The sequence below is a fragment of the Drosophila bipectinata genome, chromosome XL (assembly GCF_030179905.1).
Source record: "Drosophila bipectinata strain 14024-0381.07 chromosome XL, DbipHiC1v2, whole genome shotgun sequence".
Taxonomy (NCBI): domain Eukaryota; kingdom Metazoa; phylum Arthropoda; class Insecta; order Diptera; family Drosophilidae; genus Drosophila; species Drosophila bipectinata.
The window spans coordinates 11,516,832-11,534,647 of NC_091734.1; the positions used below are offsets into that span (position 1 = coordinate 11,516,832).

The 17,816-nt window shown below is 37.1% G+C and overlaps 1 protein-coding gene across 4 annotated transcripts in view; it reads left to right on the plus strand.

Moving 5' to 3' along the window:
- The window catches only part of Fas2 (fasciclin 2), a 72,898-nt gene that overhangs the window by 43,897 nt on the left and 11,185 nt on the right, over nucleotides 1–17,816 (plus strand). For 2 of the 4 annotated variants that reach the window (XM_017232970.3, XM_070282686.1), the window contains exons 3-6: nucleotides 5,415–5,589; nucleotides 5,821–5,868; nucleotides 10,591–10,754; nucleotides 17,628–17,752. In XM_017232970.3, coding sequence (XP_017088459.2) covers nucleotides 5,415–5,589; nucleotides 5,821–5,868; nucleotides 10,591–10,754; nucleotides 17,628–17,752 — 512 coding nt within the window. The remainder of the gene's footprint in view (nucleotides 1–5,414; nucleotides 5,590–5,820; nucleotides 5,869–10,590; nucleotides 10,755–17,627; nucleotides 17,753–17,816) is intronic. The other 2 variants (XM_070282684.1, XM_070282685.1) reach the window with 1 other exon arrangement.

The following is a 17,816-nucleotide window of genomic DNA, read 5'->3' on the forward strand; positions in this document are numbered from 1 at the left end:
ATATAACTATAAATCTTTCTTATAGAGCCTATTAAAAAACCTTCAGTACCTCCAAATCATACCAATCTCTACCTAGGTTTCCTTTCTGAACATTTTTTAAACCAAACTTCCCTAGTAAATAAATCTCTAAGAAAACCAAAGCAACTACTCAGCCCATATACCCTCTATAAATATCCTACCAAGGGGTATCAAAACCGAAGCACAACTGTCAATGCCGCTGACTTTCTTTTTGGCCTCCCTCGTGGCCTATTTAAAAATTCAAAAGGCATACATGCCGAAAAAAAAAAATCTACAAGCGCATCCCGCAGAGGTAAAGGGGCGACGGAGGAGTGGGTCCTTGTTCAAGGACCCTGTCGCCAGAGCACAAAAGTATGCAACATGTCTGACGCCACAGCGAAGAACGAACTAAAAAATAAAGAAATTGATGTGACAGGGCAGGGCAAGGAAAACATAACGTGGAAATATTATAACGAGTGCAAATAAAACACACAAGGGGGCTGACAAAAAAAAAAAAACAGAAAGGGGAGGGCGTACCATGGGCGTTCTGCCCCCCAGAGAAGGCGTGGCATGGTTTGAGGATGTCTGCAATCGTTTGGTGGCACGCATGCATGCCTAAAGGAAATGCCATCAAATATGCCAAACATGTTTGCAGTCAACCAGAGGAGAGGGGGCAGTAACGAAGGAGGGAGGACTAGTGGGTGGTTAGTGGTGGGTGGCAGGTTGGCCGTGTGGAAGGCTATAGCGCCCTTTAATGTTTATTGTGCAAATAAATTCGTCCTTGAATGGCCCAAAAAAAGCAACAGAAATACAGTGCTTTTAGGGTAATTAACAATAAAAAAATATGTGAAAAAAAAATATTTAAAGAATAATATTGATACAATTAAAGTTTGTAGATATTAAATTTGTATATACATTTTCCTTAAATTTTTATTAAGCCACTATTATGAAATAATATTTAAAGTCTATAATACTGCGAAATATAGCTCTATTAAAGATTTATTTATTAGATACAATTTTTAGATACTTAAATATATTTCTATTATATTTTCTTTTAAATTGTCTACTATTTTAATTATGAAATTCTTTAAATATTATCTTAAATGTTTTAATATTTTGAAATCCCCTTCTTTTTAATTGATTTTTATGTTCCACCTTTCTCTTCGAAAACAATGTCCTAAACCGTATAAAACCGAAAAGTAAAAATACACATCCCACATCCTTGTTATCCTTTGACCACTTAGTCTATATATATATATAACCCGTTAACCGACTTACAGCCCCGAATCAGCCTTGGGTAGCGTTCGATACCTTTGATCTTGCTGCTTTCTGAGGCTCTGAGTGGGTTTATGTAAATTTAGGCTGCTCTCGATTTGCGGATAATGCCTATTTTTAGCCACGCCCACTTGAGCACGCCTCTGGCAGAAGGTGAAGCGTTCAGTGGCCATAGGAGGAAAAAATTAAGAGAAGGGTATCCTGGCAGGAGGGGGAACATATTTGCCAGAAGTGGAAACGAGATGGCCAAACACTATTTTTGCTGCTATAATTCAAAAACTAACTTTCGGACGGGTAGGTTTCGGTGGGAGGATTACATAAATCAACATTTTCTGGCTCTGGCCGAAAAAGCGCCAAAAACTTTCAAGCAAACAAATATTAATTTTAACTTTTGTGCGGCCGAGAGCAATAAAAAAATCAACAAAACAAAAAAAAACAAGAAGGAAGCAACCAAAACTAAAGGAATAATAACAAAAATTATAAAATTTTCCACCGAAAAATTGCATTCAGGTTTTGAAACTTAAAGTTAATATATTTCTTACAAGAGAAATTAAGAAATTGCAAACTATATGATATCCGATACTCTTCCTTTTCCAATTCTATTTTCAAAAACATTTATCTCCAATAATCATCCATTTTATTAAAAAGGTTTATAAACTTGATCCTTTTTTCATTTTAATAGAATACCTTATTTATTCAACTTTTAAGAGTATATCTTTAAGAAATCAACCGATTTAGCTGAATTGTGTTGTGAAGATGTATAATAGTTATAAGAAAAGATTAGTCTTCTTAGTCAACAATAAATAAAGATAATCCTTAAATAAATATATATATTTTGCAACCTGTTGCCTTTATTTCTGCCAATCCATGCCTTTAAAAAGGATATGTAGTAAAATGTTCGTATTTCTCCACAATTGTGCGTGCATTTGTTAATTTGCCCGTTTGCCCATTTTAATGTTCAGTTTTTAATTGTTTTTCAACAATATTTTCTGGCCTGGTGCAATGAATTAATTGCGCGCCATTCCGCAAGGAGAGCCACTGCCCGCTGGCCATCACACCCACATCCTCTATACAACCCCTCATACATACTACATATATATATATATATATATATATTTTTTTTTTTTTATATATTTTTTGTTCTGTTCCCGGGAGCCTCGCGATAATTCTTAACCGCTTGTTTATTTATGCGGCGCCGGAAAGGCAAAAAAAACCAGAAAGACACTTGGGGAAAATGCGGGGGGAAAAGGGGAAAATCGTGGGCTCAAAGAGGTAGAAAGATAATGTGCTCATATGTGTAAGTGTGTGTGTGTGAGGGCTTCTGTGTGTGTCCTGGTGTTGGCGCCTTTATTTATGCAGCATGCATTTAAAATAAAATAAATATAAATTAAGCATAAAACCAGTCCCCCAGGGAAAGCCAACTGTGAATGCTCTTTCGAAAAAAATGGACAACCGAGACCATCAATTAAATGAAATACGAAAAAAAACAATAACCTAGATAAATTTTTTTTTTAATTTCACAAAAAAAACTATCAATAGCCAATGAGCTGAAAATAACAAATTAAAAATTAGCAATTTAAACCATTAAGCAATTACCGATTAATTAGTGAATTAAAACGAATGAAAATAATCAAAAGACAACAAAATGGCATATTACACAAAACAAAAAAAGAAAATAGATTAAAAATCAATACATATTTATTTTTTTTAAACTTTATCGATTAATTACGATTTAAAAGAGCATTTAATATTTCTCTTCTTTCAAGAGTTTTTATTGAAGAGCCCCCTTGAAACTTTTCATTATTATTTGTATTTGCCGTTGGAGGAAAGCTTTTCTTTTTCTTTGTATTATTTTTGTATATATTTTTTATAGTTTTTTGTTGTTGTTGTTGGTGGTGGTGGTATAGTTTGTGGCGCCATTTTGTTGCCTTGCATTAATTGCAATGCAAAAAGGCAACGTCGCATAAATTTCTCATATTTAATTTTGCCAGAGTTGCAGATGCAACCGGAGATGGGCTCCAAAAGAGGGGGGCTTAGGACGGATGCTGAGGTAGGGGGCGGGGTAGGGGGAGGAGGCCAGTTTAATGCACTCTGTTGCATGCCACCTACCCACTGACAGACACAAAAAAAAAAAGTAGCCACCCATGTGCGCGGCTTCGTTTACATTAAATTATTTATGCACTCGACTGTGTGCGGCACTTGCAGCTGACAAAAAAAAAGGACACACAAAGACATCCTTCCCACACACACATACAGACCCAAAAAAAAAACTGATCACAGCTGCCGCTGTCAAGGGGGTGGTGGCCAAACCTTTAAGCCAACATCCTTAAAACCACTTTAATCTTCCGCCAAATGCTGACCACATAAAGTCCTTAAACAAATGTGCGGACATTGGCCATTAAGCAGACAGGAGACCGAAAAGGACCTGCCAAGACTTCCTCCCTATTATCCGAGTCAAGTCAACTGTTGCAACAGCCCCAATAAAATGTCAAAGAAAATGTCTAGAAAGAAAGCCTTTTAATTGTAATGAGAACGGGGAGGTTAGTGGGGGTTAGAGGGGAAGAAATGCTAAAAACTTAAAAGTGGCATTTTGCTCTCTCTTATTTCTCACTTCTGGCCACTTTTTCCATGAACTCATAACAAAGGGTTTCATGAGCGTTTAATTGTCGGTAATTAGCCAGATGAACAATGGCCAACTTTTAGCTTTAGCTTTAGCCAAGGAGTAAGTTTTGAAAGGAGCCCCACCGTCTCCAGGGTTACAAAATAATAGAAAATAATATACTCTAGGCAGAAATATACTTAATACATATAGGAAAATACTAACAAATGAAGGGATAGCAACTAAAGTCGAATCTATAAAATTTTATTTGTATAGAAAGCTAAACAAAAAATAATAATTCAAAGATTTTTATGAAAAAACTTCTTTAAAAGCTCGAAAAATGTATTATCAGAGTTGCCTTTAGTGAAATTATATCTATAATAATCGAAAAATAAATAATAATACAAAATTTTAATTTAAACTGACTTTCATCTTATAATGAATCTTTCGAAAGCTTTGAATAAATTCTTAGCTAAATGCTTTTGAAGGAAATGCATCGATAATAAATCATATACATAACTAATCGAAACAAAATTTCAATCAAAGGTTTAACTTCATATAAATAGCTTTATTACTTACTATGAAAGACTTTTTTATAAACTTGTAAAAAAGTCGAAGAAGTTAAGAGTTAAAATTGAAGAGATTTACTGTATAATTTTATTAATCCAATCAGCAAACTCTTATAAAGGTTTTTCAGTGACAGTTCACCTCACTTCATTTTATCAATAAAAACCTCAAAATTCAATTCTTTGTAGAAACCATAACCAACAATCCAAAATTTTACTGCAAACTCTTTAAAATTGTCAATTTAATATTCGTTTTGAGAAATGTGCGAAATATTTGTATTAAATTCTTAATGAAAGGAACTTGCACATTGCAAGTCCGCTCGACTAATTTCGATTACATATTCACGACAAAATTGTATCTACGAATTTCGATTGAATTTCTCTTGGAATTTCGCTGGAATAATTTCATTTAATTGAGACACACACACACACACCCACACACACACATTGAAATTTGTGTGCATAATGAGCGGAGGCGAAAATTACAAAGGTTCCCAGCTGGGCACAACCCTACACCCCCCACCATACTCTCTCGTTTGCCTTTGTGTGTGTCCGCGGCAAAGGCAATTAAAATTAATTTAAATTTACTCGCCTGTGCAAATGAGTCACTCGGAAAAAGAGCAGATAAAATGAAAACAAAGACCGATGACTAAAGCGTTAAGGAAAAAATATATATAATTGCCAGTAATTTGGTTTGAATCCTTTAAATTCTACAAAGATCAAGCAATTTTGAAGGGTTCCTAAAGAAATTGCCTACTTTTGGACGTTGCGATAAGAGATTTTAAATCTCTATAATTTTTCAAGTTCAAAAGAAGAAAGCGGGAGTTGGAGAGCATAAACTTAAAAGAATTTTGTTAAAATCTTTAGGTTTATGATAAGTATTGCCTATTTTAAATAAAATAAAATAATACTTACTTACACTCTTTTTTTTTTAATTCCAATCTAACTAATAATTTTATTTTAAATCTATTTTTTAGATCTAATCACAGCGGAAGAGAAGCCCATGCTGGAAATCTATCCCACACAGGAAGTGCAACGTAAGCCCGTTGGCAAGCCCCTGATCCTGACCTGTCGTCCTCGAGTACCGGAAGCTGCCTTGGTGGCCGATTTGCAATGGAAGGATAATCTTAACAACACCATCTTACCAAAACCGTAAGTCTCAAAAACTATTAAGCCTCTCGATAATTAAACTCTGGTTATGGGTGTCCTATAATATATGTTTATAATGGAATTTTGTCAAAACAAAAACCACACGAAACTATACACCTGGAACATGGAACACAAAACACAAACACAACAATACACAATCCACCCACTCGAATAAATAAATACACAAAAAAACAACACACTTACCTACTTTTTATATCGAATATCGTATTGTAGGGCCAATTACGATCCACTGTATGATTCCAAGGGCAATAGAAAGAAACTGTAAGTGCCGAAGATCAGCTTTACAGCAAGAATATAATACCTATCTACAGTAAAAACCCCGTAAAAACAAACAGTAACAGCAAGTGCAAGAGTAAACTGTAACCCAGTAATTTAACCGCAACAAAAAAACCAAAGAAACATCATCATTATTTTGACTCTATAACGATACATTTGCGACTTTAGACGATGACTTGAGATTGAAAACAACTCTGACGATAACTGCAGCTTATAACTCTGATTAGATTCCTAAATACATTTCAAAGACCTGTCTTAAATGAAATTCTATAAATTATATGATGGTCTTTAACACGTTTTTTTTTTTAGTTGTGTAGCTATCCTGTTACCTTGCCCATTTATTGTCGTTTATTTGGCATGATTAATTGTTTGGTTTGTTTCTTGTTTGTTGTTTAACTCATCGCGCTGTATTGAAAAGCAAATGCATTTTGTCCAGGCCTCCCCTTCCCCTTCTCGATTATGAGTAGCATTTTGGCATTTTCCATTTTCACACACAAACACACACACAACCACACACCAGCACTCATACTCACACACGAGCTCATGCAATTATCCTTCTTAGTTGTTGTACTAACACACCATTCATACCGAGGGCTAAGCATTTTCTCAGACTTTATCAAGCTTTTTCATAATTTTTTTTAATAAAAAATATATATTATTTTTTTCTGCTATAAAATAAAATTTTTTTCTGAGAGGTTTTTGGCCTTTTACGTACTTGACAGCAGATAGGAAAATGAAATGAAAGAAAATACTGGCTGGGAATGTGAAAAGGAAAATTCGAATGGGAATTTTTAAGTCAGATATTCAGATCGAAATCTCGACTCTAGGTTTTTTTGTTGTTGTTGTTGTGTGTGTGTGAGTGCAGTAGAGTGCCTGCGTGTGAAAAGCGAAATCGTGTTAATTAATTTGCCTGGAAGAGGAATATGACCCAGCCCCCCCCCCCCCCCCCCCCCCCCTCTCTTGAGTGAAAAGAATAAAGAAAGAGGCGTGGCCAAGCTGCAGGCTTCACACCTGACCCGGCATTTAACCCATGACCCTCTGACCACCCCCCCCCCCCCCCCCCCCCTCCCAAAAAAGGGCTGAAGTGGGCGGGATACCATTGCGTACCAATTAAACTCGTTTCCTCTTCAAACTTATGAGAGTGGAAGATTGTGTTTTTGGCTTCCCTTTTTATTCCCTTCCCATAAAAATTCACATTTTTTTTTTAGGGACTTCCCCCACATATATTTGTCGTATTTCAGGGTATTTTTGGAGTATATCCCATCTTAATTTTTTTGTTTAATTATAAAATTAAATAAAAAGAATGGATTTTAATTTTCAACTTCCATAAACTTAGTTTTCCATGGCAAGAACCCTAGCACTTAGGGTTGCATTTTGCGTATTTAGGGTACTTTTTTGCTATATGTATATTTATGTTATTTTATAATATTTCCTTACTAAGATATTTATTTTCCTTGACTCCATTCTACCACAAACAAAATTCTGCTTTAATTATGACTTTGGCAACCCTGGCTTGGCTGCCTTTCAATTCTGCTCACGCACAAGCAAATGCAATTTCTCATTTGAAAGGTCGGACTGGCAACCCTGCCCCGCCCCGCACATCCTTCGTCCTTAATATGTCCATTTCCCTCACTTTTCCAGTCGAATTTTCCTCCTGGCTCCTGGCTTTTCTGCCTACTGCTGATTGTTTTGTGTTTGACTCACTTTGGTTTTTAGGTTTTTGGTTTCTGGTTCGCTTCGCTTCCGTTTTGGTTTGGCTTCTGTTGTGGGCTCTTCTTCTTTGTTGTTCCGGGGGCGGGCGAAGGGGGCGTAGTCGGTCCAGTGCCACGCCCATTTGCGACGCCCACTCCCACGCATCGCATTTTTGCAGCCCTGCATTGCATATTTGCAGGCGCGAAATGTAATTAAGCTGCCAAAAACCCAACCGACTACCAGGCCCATTATACGTTCTATTTTAGACCCCGAAAATTGTGGGGGCAGGAGCAGCTTTCATAGTGCCCCGTTTAAACTCGACCCGAAGTTAATTAAAACGATTAAGTTCGGCATAGTTCTGCGGGCGGTCATTGCTTGAATTTTTGAGGCTCGAAACCTCTAGATGGGCTTTCCATTTTTATAGGGAGGGTCAACAGTCGGAAGATATAGTATTCTTGGTTATATTAAAAATTTCTACATTGGGACCTCCCAAATAATTTGTCCCAAATATATTTCATTTTTGATGCAAATTTAAAGAAAATCGATCGAAAAATAGTTTAAGATACTAATTTTAGAGTGGAATATTAATTGCCGATGAAAGATGACTGATTTAAGGCAAAAGAATAGCTAAAATTTAGACATCCCATACGAAAAATGTTCAATTTTAAGAAAGTGATCAACAACCATTTAAGAAAAACCCGTGAAAACTCGACAATAAAAAGTGACTTCAGAGCTGGTCGGAAAAACAAGTAAAACCGTCTAAGCTGTCTGCTTAACCCCTTGTGGCCCCGCGACATTCAATAACAGCGAAAATGGCAGCAACAACAACAACAATAACAAAAGAAAAAGAAATGCAATAAAAAAAAGTCGAAATAGCGATGGTAGCGACCCCAAGGCGCCACACCCTCAACCGATGAGATGGGCGTTTCGTTCCCATGAGACAATCAAATGCAAAAATAAATAAAAAAAAATAGAAGAGAAAGAAAAATTTGATTTTTACGTATGTATGCGTAAAGGTTCTATTTTTTTTATTATTTTTTCCACTATTTTTTTTTTGCAATGTGTGTTTGTGTTTGATGCTATATTAAAAATCCAACGCAAATATGCAGCGAAATTTTTTGCACAATGTCTTCGCTGCCATCTCACTTCAGAACCCCCTCGAAGCCCCCTTGGCACTACGGGGATTTTCAATCCCGCTGCGGTTTTTCCCAACCAAGAACTGTAGAATTTCCACTTTTTTTATTTTTTATTCTGCGTCGACAACTTTTGTTAGCATAATTTTGGGCGCAGCAATGACGCTTTTTCCTCCATTTTCTATATATGCGTTTGCATATGTGTGTGTGAATGTTTGTGTGTGGCAAGGCAAACAAGGACCTCTCTTTTTTCCGTTTTCTCCTTCGTTTTTTTTTATGTGTGTGTGTGAGTCTTTTTGCATTTTTGCCAAACAATTGCGAATCGCAAATCGAACGCAGGTTGTGCCTGCAAATGCAAACAAACCTAGGGACACAGTCACATACACACAAAACCAATTACAGTCGTAAAAACAAAAGATAAAAAATAAAAGAAAAAAAAGAAAGTGTTTCACATTCAAAACGGAACGAACTGCATCTAGAAAAATAATATAGAATGAGAAAAAAATGCTTCAGAAGGACTCATCTCATCATCTTCATGTCTCTTGTTTTAAGAAATAGCTATAGAATTTTTTTCCCAGTGCTCCATTGACTTTATAGCTTTTGAAAAATATTTCAATCAAGAACCCCCTCATCCTCTCAACAAAAACAAGCTCATCTTCATCTTTATTCAGTTATTGGCTTTGTTCTAATATTGTTTTATTTTTTTTTCTATCGCTTGTATTTGTCTTTGTTGTTTTTAAATTTTTTTTTATTTTAGTTCCTGCTCAGCAAAGTCGTAATAATAACCCAAAAACAACCGCGCATATTCAATTTCTGCGCCAGGAGAAACTTTTTTAATTAATTAGTACGTCCAACAAAACAGTTTTGGATGGAAAAGTGTGAACAAGAGGATTTCGGTGGTATGGGTAACGAAAGTAATCGCATAATCGTGCCAGTAGCCAAAATAATTTGTTCGGCTTATGCGATTTTCACACACAAAGGCAAGGGCGTGAATAATAAGTTTTTTATTGCCAGGAAAATGGATTTTTTTCTACTATTTTTTTATTGATTAAACTTGGTTTAGGGTATAACTTATTTTGGGGATAGGTTTTTTCATCACAAAAGCTTTGGCGTTTTTCTAAATCTTTCGAAAACTCAAACCGAAAGGTTACAATAAAAGCTTTTTTATTGCCAGGAAAAACCAATTTTCTAGGGAATATTTTTGTGGGTAAAGTGGTTAAGGTATTACCAACTTTGAGAATATTTTTTTTAAGTTTAATATCATTATAAATCTTTATAACAAGTTTATCAAATATAATTTTAAAAAAAATAGTTTTTCAAGATCCTTGTGTAACCCATATAACCCCATAAAAAAGAAGGGGTATACCAAAATAAAAAACGCCACCAGCGTGACCTCATGCACTCTCTTCGCAGATTTACTGCGAAAGCCAAAGGAATTTTTCATTGAAGTTGCTGGCAAATTTGCTGGAAATGCGAAATATATTTGTAAACGAGCTCTCTGAACTTTTATGGCGGATGGGGCAGAAAAATGCGTAACACATTTTTGCAGGGCATGCAAATGAGGGGATAAAGAAAAGTTGATAAAAAAAATAATATATATATTTATAGGGAAAGGAAAAGCAAGCAAATGTACTAACAACAACAAGCAATTCTTATAATCATAAGCATACAAACATAAACATAATAATAATAAAAAATAATAATAATATTTATGGCAACAACAAAAAATATATACATACATACTGACACGTACAATTGAAATGCATATTATATACCGTTACTAATACACGCACATACAACCGTTATTACCGTTTCTCGCTTCTGCTGCTGCTGCCACTCCCGCCATTTTGTTTTGTTGGCATCGCCATTACCGGAAATCCAGAACGGGACGCAACCAGCCGCCAATGTACACGGAAACGTTGCCCGGCGAAAGTTTGGCCCTGATGATTACCTCGCTCTCCGTGGAAATGGGCGGAAAATACTACTGCACCGCGTCCTATGCAAATACCGAGATCCTCGAGAAGGCCGTCACAATTAAAACTTACGGTAAGTTGTGCAATTCATTCCAGGACTACCCTCAGTTAGTCCTTTACAGTGTACTGTATTCTGTATACACTGTATTTTTGTAAATTACATTCCTCATTCGAAATGCTAATGAAGATGGGTCTGCTGACAATGATTATTATTGTCATTGTTACGATTATTATCATTACAAGTGTTATGCTTTTGTTTCCCTTGTGCCCTTGTGTTTTTTTGGGCAATAATAAAGTAGAGTAATTGAAATTTTAAATTAAAAACAGATACTTAAATCTGAAAATTAACTGAGTCGTAAAGTCCTTAACAAATTAATATTTTTTTATTGCATTTTGTGTAGTGGGTTTTAGGTTTTAAAAAGAAGAAGTTGAGTTTTGTCGACAAGGTGTTACCAGGTACTGTTAATAAAGGAGTTTTTAAGGGTTTAATATAACCAGCTAGACTAACTATCATATTTTTTAACAAAAAGTAATATTTAAAGAAAATATTAGCAGATATGCTCAAACTTTTGGGACGGAAAAGAAACAGTTCAGTTTTTAGCAGAAACGGTTACTCTAACTTTAACTGAAAAAGATTTGGTCACATTATACAGGATGCTTTAAGAGAAACAGCCATACTATTATTTTTAAAACACAATATCCACCTTAATGAATATTTTAACAGAAAAGGTTACTAAGACTTAAACTGAAACACATTGCTTCAGTGGTCACCTTAAGTGATATTTTAACAGAATCGGTCACACTGATTGTGACTGTTCTACATTTGGTCACCTTATTATCCAATTTACAATGAAATCAACTGAAAAAAGCGATTTTCTGTGACAAGCAACTAATAGTTTCTGTTGCGAACCACTTTATGCACATTTGACAAATACCTATTTAAGGATACCACATATAAGATGGTTTTCCCTGTCGCTGAACAGGATACAGTTGTGTTGGAGCGCGGTCAAATTTGTCATTAGATGGCTGGCATGCTTGACTTGTTGTCGCCATCGATTAGGGCAACCGGGTACTCCCTACTGCCCTCCTGCCCTTCTGCCCTCCAGGACCATATCCCCTTCGATCCTTTTCGTCCTTTCTGTGAGTAATCGCAATTTGAAAGCGGAAAGCTCAACGTGATTCCAATGCTGCATGATTCATTTATCTTGTTAGCAATTTGTGTCCCCAGCACATTGCACACAGCCATAGCTAAGCTATTGCTTTTGCCTTTTTTCGGTTTTTAGCTTTTTGTGGAAAGAAGCCCTGCAGGGCAGTAAGAAATTACAGTTGCCGGGATTTCATTACATGTGCAGCATTGTAAGCGAATCTAAAACAAAATGGATGCGTCCACTACAAAGCAATCGCTGTGGATATGACCCGGCCACCCAATCCTTTACAGGACAAGCAAAAAAATAACAGCAACAGAACACGTTCCTCAATAAGCAGCATACAAAGCTCATACACAACAGCAACAGCAGTATAGTAAAAAAAAAGGCGGAAAAAAACACCTGCACACATTTTCCTGGCTCGTTGACTCTCCGCCACTTTCGCCCCTTTCTCCCGGTCTGGCCTTTCTGTAGTTGAGTGCACATAAGTGCCGCTGCAGCTCAAAACTTTTACGAGATTGATTTTTCTAAGCAATTTAAAGTTCGTACTCATTGCACCCCCAACCTCCAACCGATACACACAGACCCCACCCTCCCACGAAAGCATAAACCACCGACCTTACTGTCCCTATCTACTTTCACCTTGTACTTGCACCAATCCACTTTGGGGAGTGTGAACGGAATAGCGATACACCCAGGCACTGGCAAAGGCAAAGAAATTGTGAGCCAACAATGCGAGTGCTCGTGATATGTGAGAAATCCTGGACTCCAACAGGACCTTTTCTATTATGCACAGGAAGAAAAACTAAACAGAGATCGAATTCGAACATGAGCTTCCTGAAAATCGTTTGATAGATGCGTTTGAAGAAGACAAGAATTTCTCTCACTGTAGAGCTGTACTGCCATCAAGTATTGGAGAAGAGGCCCAGCCTCAGCCAGGTGCGTTTGGAAATGAAATCAAATATTTTGCCGGGCAACAATTTGCACCCAATGGTGGTGATATGGGCACCCGGAACGGTACGGCAACATCCCGGAATAGAAATAGTAACTCGGTTCGATGTCAGGCCAACATGTTTGACTTGGAAAGACTACTACCTTGTGCCCGTTTACCTTTCCGGCAAATTTCTCGGGCTCCGCTTGGCGGGCAGGCTGGCAGGCTACCAGGCAAATATTCGAGATGCAGGGCCACCGAAAATTGACACAATCCGTATTGACAATTGCCAGGATACATACTCTGCCCACTCTGACCGACCCGAGCCGACCAACTCTCGCTCTGCGATATACTATATGACTTGCTCTCCATCAAGTTTAAGAGCTCTCCAGTGGTGCGGACCACAATTCGCATGTTAAGCTTGTCTAAGCCGATTCCAAGTTGACCAGCATTCAAATACAATAGTTAGTTATCAACACCAAGGCTCAAGGCTTCAGGCTGCAAGCTCAAGGCGCAAGGACACTCGAGGGCGAGGGGCGAAGGCTGAGGGAGTTGTAAGGACCTTGCCGAAGGAGAATCAAGTAACTGGCATTGTGTTGACAACTCACAAGTTGCATTTAGTTAGGCAAATAAGCAGGCACACTGCGCCAGCGACAAAAAGACAAACGGACTGGCGGACATACGGACACAACGACAGCTGAAGGCAAATTGCAACATTTACTTAGGATATACTCAGAAAAATTAGATTAATAACTAAGGCTTTTATGAACTACATGTTCATAAATTAATAAAGGTATAGCCAGAAGGTAGCCAGAAAACTAGAATGTAGTCTTGTCGCTGATAGTTACCATACAGTGTTGTAAAGTATGAAGTGATTTGATCCTCGACGTACAAAAAATGTAAAAAAAATATTATAGACTTTAGCCAATATTTTCCAATTCAAAACAATTAAGAATTGAATCATTGAAATAACAATTGATAACAATTGTGAAGAATATCCTGTGTTTTTATTATAGACGGCGAAATTAAACCCTAGTCACCGTTTAAGAGTTAATAAAAAGCTTTTTAGTCAACACTGTTTCACTCACAATCTGTCATTCTTTTAGTTGACAGCTTTATGAATTATCCTTAAAGTCGAGCCAATCAAAATATAAAGCCAAGAGCTTAGTTTCTCAGTGTAAGACAACAAAGAGATGCTGAGAGGATGGCTGGCGCCGTGCATATTTACATATCGTTGTTTGTTGCCAGTCACAGCTTAATATTTCAATATTTATGCTTTTAATAAATGCATATGCTCAAAACAAACTTCCGCCATAAGAGAAGAGAGCCAGGGACTCGAGGGAAGCATAGATACGAGCACCACAGGCGAAAGCAAAGCCAAAGCAGTGGCAATAGCTGTTTCCGTTTTGGAAACGCTTCACAGGATATATATATACGAATATATGTACATGTGTGTATATTTGAGTATGTGCGTTTGTGTTACCATTTATTATGAGCAGACAATGACTGCAACTCCTCGGCGTACATTCATTAAAGGCATTAAAGCGCATTAGACCAGAGAATGAAGACAGTGCATTAATTCAATATTTATTTGCCGCATTCAGATGCAGATACAACCGATAAGGATACATCTATACAACTATAATTATCTTGTATTCGCCATCTCCTCAGACTCCTATTTGGAGCATAATTGCCGACATCCTTGCCTGGTCATGTAATTGCCCCCTAATAATGTTGATTGGAGTCATTAGAGAGCTTGCACTTGATAAATAAACAGATACTCGTCCATCCTCAGCATATAGTACTCCTTCCATTCAATTTAATTCGAATTGACAGATTCATCTTGTTGAAGCACCCAATTAGCTAGCTCTAGTTCTTTACTTCCGGCTTGCTTACTTACATATACCACAAAACATTCTCAGTAATTTGTTTATTCTGGGATTCCTTGTTATTTCGATTCCATATCGACAATAATTTATAGCATACTTTTCAGCTCTAATGCAGATGAAATGCAAACTGATTAATTGTTATTTATTAATCACGATACATGTGTGTTGCTCTCCGAGGTTTTAAGGGCATTTATTTTGGATAATTTATGGTCTGAAAATAGCTCAGGTTTTAATTAAAACTTATCCTGTTTTTTAGAGGTGATTGCTATTCAAAGAAAAGTAATTTTCTCTTGAAACAATCTGTTGACTTTTTATTAACACAGTCTGGCTCGATTTCAACCTGGTGGTCAGGCGATAATTTTAACCCATTTCCGGTACAGGACCCCAAATCGAATTTGCAGTTTCCTTCCAGTTGTTGTTGCTTTATTTTTCTTCTCCCATCCGATGGATTTTTTACAATTTTTTGTTGGCTTTTTCTTTTTTTTTTTGTAATAAGTTGGTGCTGCAGCAACTTTTTCAATAAGTTGTGAGTCATGTTCTCTCCTTCGTCTTTGCCATATCCGGGATCCTGGTTGTAGGATGCAGGATCCTGGGATTCTGGATGCAGGGCTCTAGACTCTGGACCCTGGACTCGGGACTCTGGCTTGTCCTTGTTCAATCTAATAATGAAATCGTAAACTAGTTCATCTTTTTTTCCTCTTCTTGTGGGTGTCTGTGCTGTGTACTGTGAGTGTGTGTCTGTTTATTTTTTTGTATTTTTTTATTTTTTTTATTGTATTTGTTGTCCTGACTGAGTGTTTGCTGTTGCTGCCCATCAGACGTCAGAAACGAACGCAGCAAGCGAAAAGTGTTTGAACAACAAAATCTCACACGCTACGACAATGCAGCAAAACTGAAAAGAGCAAAAAAAAAAAAATATGGGGGGTAGAGTCCTGCCAAGGACTTAAGGGAGGAGGGGTATGGGATTCGGTAGCAAGTGACAGCAACAGCAGAGGCAAGTTTTTATTTATTTTATATGTTGTGCTCACCCACAGTAAGCAAGTCGCCTGCAGTCGAGACAGGACTACGAACAAAAAAAAATGAATACAAGAAAATCCAAAGGAAAAATATATGTATTGGAAAAAAGGATAACACACCAAGACACCCAGACACGGCCAATAAAAAACTGCAAATAGAAAATGTTTTTAACACAACTTTCCGTTATTTTGGTTTTGGCTTTGGCTTTTGCCAAAAAAATAGAAAAACCCCCGGACATTCCAAGCCAACACGTACTTTCGGAATATACTTGTATATACAAGAATATATATATATATATATAGTTCCATACTTTATGTGTCTGACAGCCGACAGACAGACTGAGATGGCTTGTTATTACACTGATTTATAAATAAACTGTAAATATTTGAGCCACATATGCTGAAACTGAAATTGAAAGGCTGCCAATAGTGAGTAACAGCTTCGTTTTTCTCGTTTTTGGTCAAAAAATGGGGAATTCGAAAGGATTTGCCGGCCAGATTGCCTTGTCCAATGCATTTTGCAGCAAAGATTACAAGTATTAAATAGAGAGCTTCCTAAATATTATATTTCGGACAACTAGGCAAAGCTTAAATGAAATTTTAAAGAAGATTAAGAGGTAAACTTTTTCATCTCAAAGAACTTTCCAACACTTGATGGCTTAAGGCTTTTAACACAACTGTAGCTTTCTATATTCTAGAAACTATTTAATTGAAAAAGAATTTTTTTTTAAATGTCTAAGAGCTTTAAAAAATAGAGAAAAATAAACATTCGTTTTGCCTGTCAAAGGACTTTCCAACACTTTACGCTTCAGGCACAACTGTACTCTTAATTTTCCCCAAAAGATCCATCCCAAAGTAACCCCTTTCCATTTGTTAGTTCCAGTTTGAGGCCTTTTTGATTATTTTCTGTATTAAGTCTTCCGCTTCACGCTTTGACTTTCCTGGGGGAGGGGGATAGCTTTGATTTGTAGTAGTCGCTCCCCCCTTTCGAGTACGCCCCTGTTTATCTGTTTGTTTTGTTGACTCTTTGGGGAGCTGTGAGGGTAAGTATTTGATTTTAGAATTTCACTTTTGCCCTCTATCCATTTTCAATTTCCAAGTCATCTCTGGAGTAAAGATTTATTGGTAGTCAGAGGCGTCACCCAAAAGGGTGAGGTGGGGGGAGGAGGCCAAGTGTCGTTTCTTGACCAGCTCGTTAGTGACCCCTGCAAAGGAGTAGGAGGGCGGTGAGAATGTCGCGCTCATGTCTTGGACTTTGTGCCTGTGATACTCGAATTGCTTTTATGTGCCCGACAGTTTGTTTAAAATTATATTACGTATACGCCACGTACAGCTCCGCTCGGATTGTCAACATGACCGAGGCGGAAAAATAGTGCCAAGCTTGGGTGCTTAGCTTGCATTTTTCTTCTCGGTTTTTCCGTTTTTTCTCCTCCTCCCCGCCCCACATTTTCCGTCCTCCGCTCTTATTTTTCCATGTCATAGTGGGTCTGTGTCCGTATTTTCTGCTGCAGTGCAAATGAAGGCGAAGCAAAATCAAACAATATGCACACCTAGCCATGGAATTTGTTTGCCTCGGAGTTTAGCTTAGAATCCTTCGAGTCCTTTTAGTCCTGCATGCGAACAACCAGCCAGAAGCTAAAAATAAAATATCAACAGCAACAGGCCTTGTTAACACAACAGGCATCCTAAACACGTCTTCAATACTTACTTTTATATTTTGTACAATTTTACAAATTGGTGTTATGAGGAGATAGTTATAGTGTATATATATAGATAAAGAAATTGAAAAGAAGAAGTAATTTTGGAAGACTTTAGTACACTGTAGTTCCTAAAGATGATCGCCATATCCATAAAGTATTCTAACCCTTCGCAAGACTCTTTTAACCTCCAAACAACATCCTCAAAAATTTCTAAATACGACCAATTATTTTATTACAATTTCCATTATTCTATATTTTTTTTTAGTGGCTATTACCTGGACAAATGCCCCTGAGAATCAGTATCCCACTTTAGGACAGGAATACGTGGTTATGTGTGAAGTTAAGGCTGATCCCAATCCCACCATCGACTGGCTACGAAATGGAGACCCGGTAGGATGACTCTTTAAAATTCTCTAAAAAATATTAAAATAATAAATCCCAAAATTGTATACCT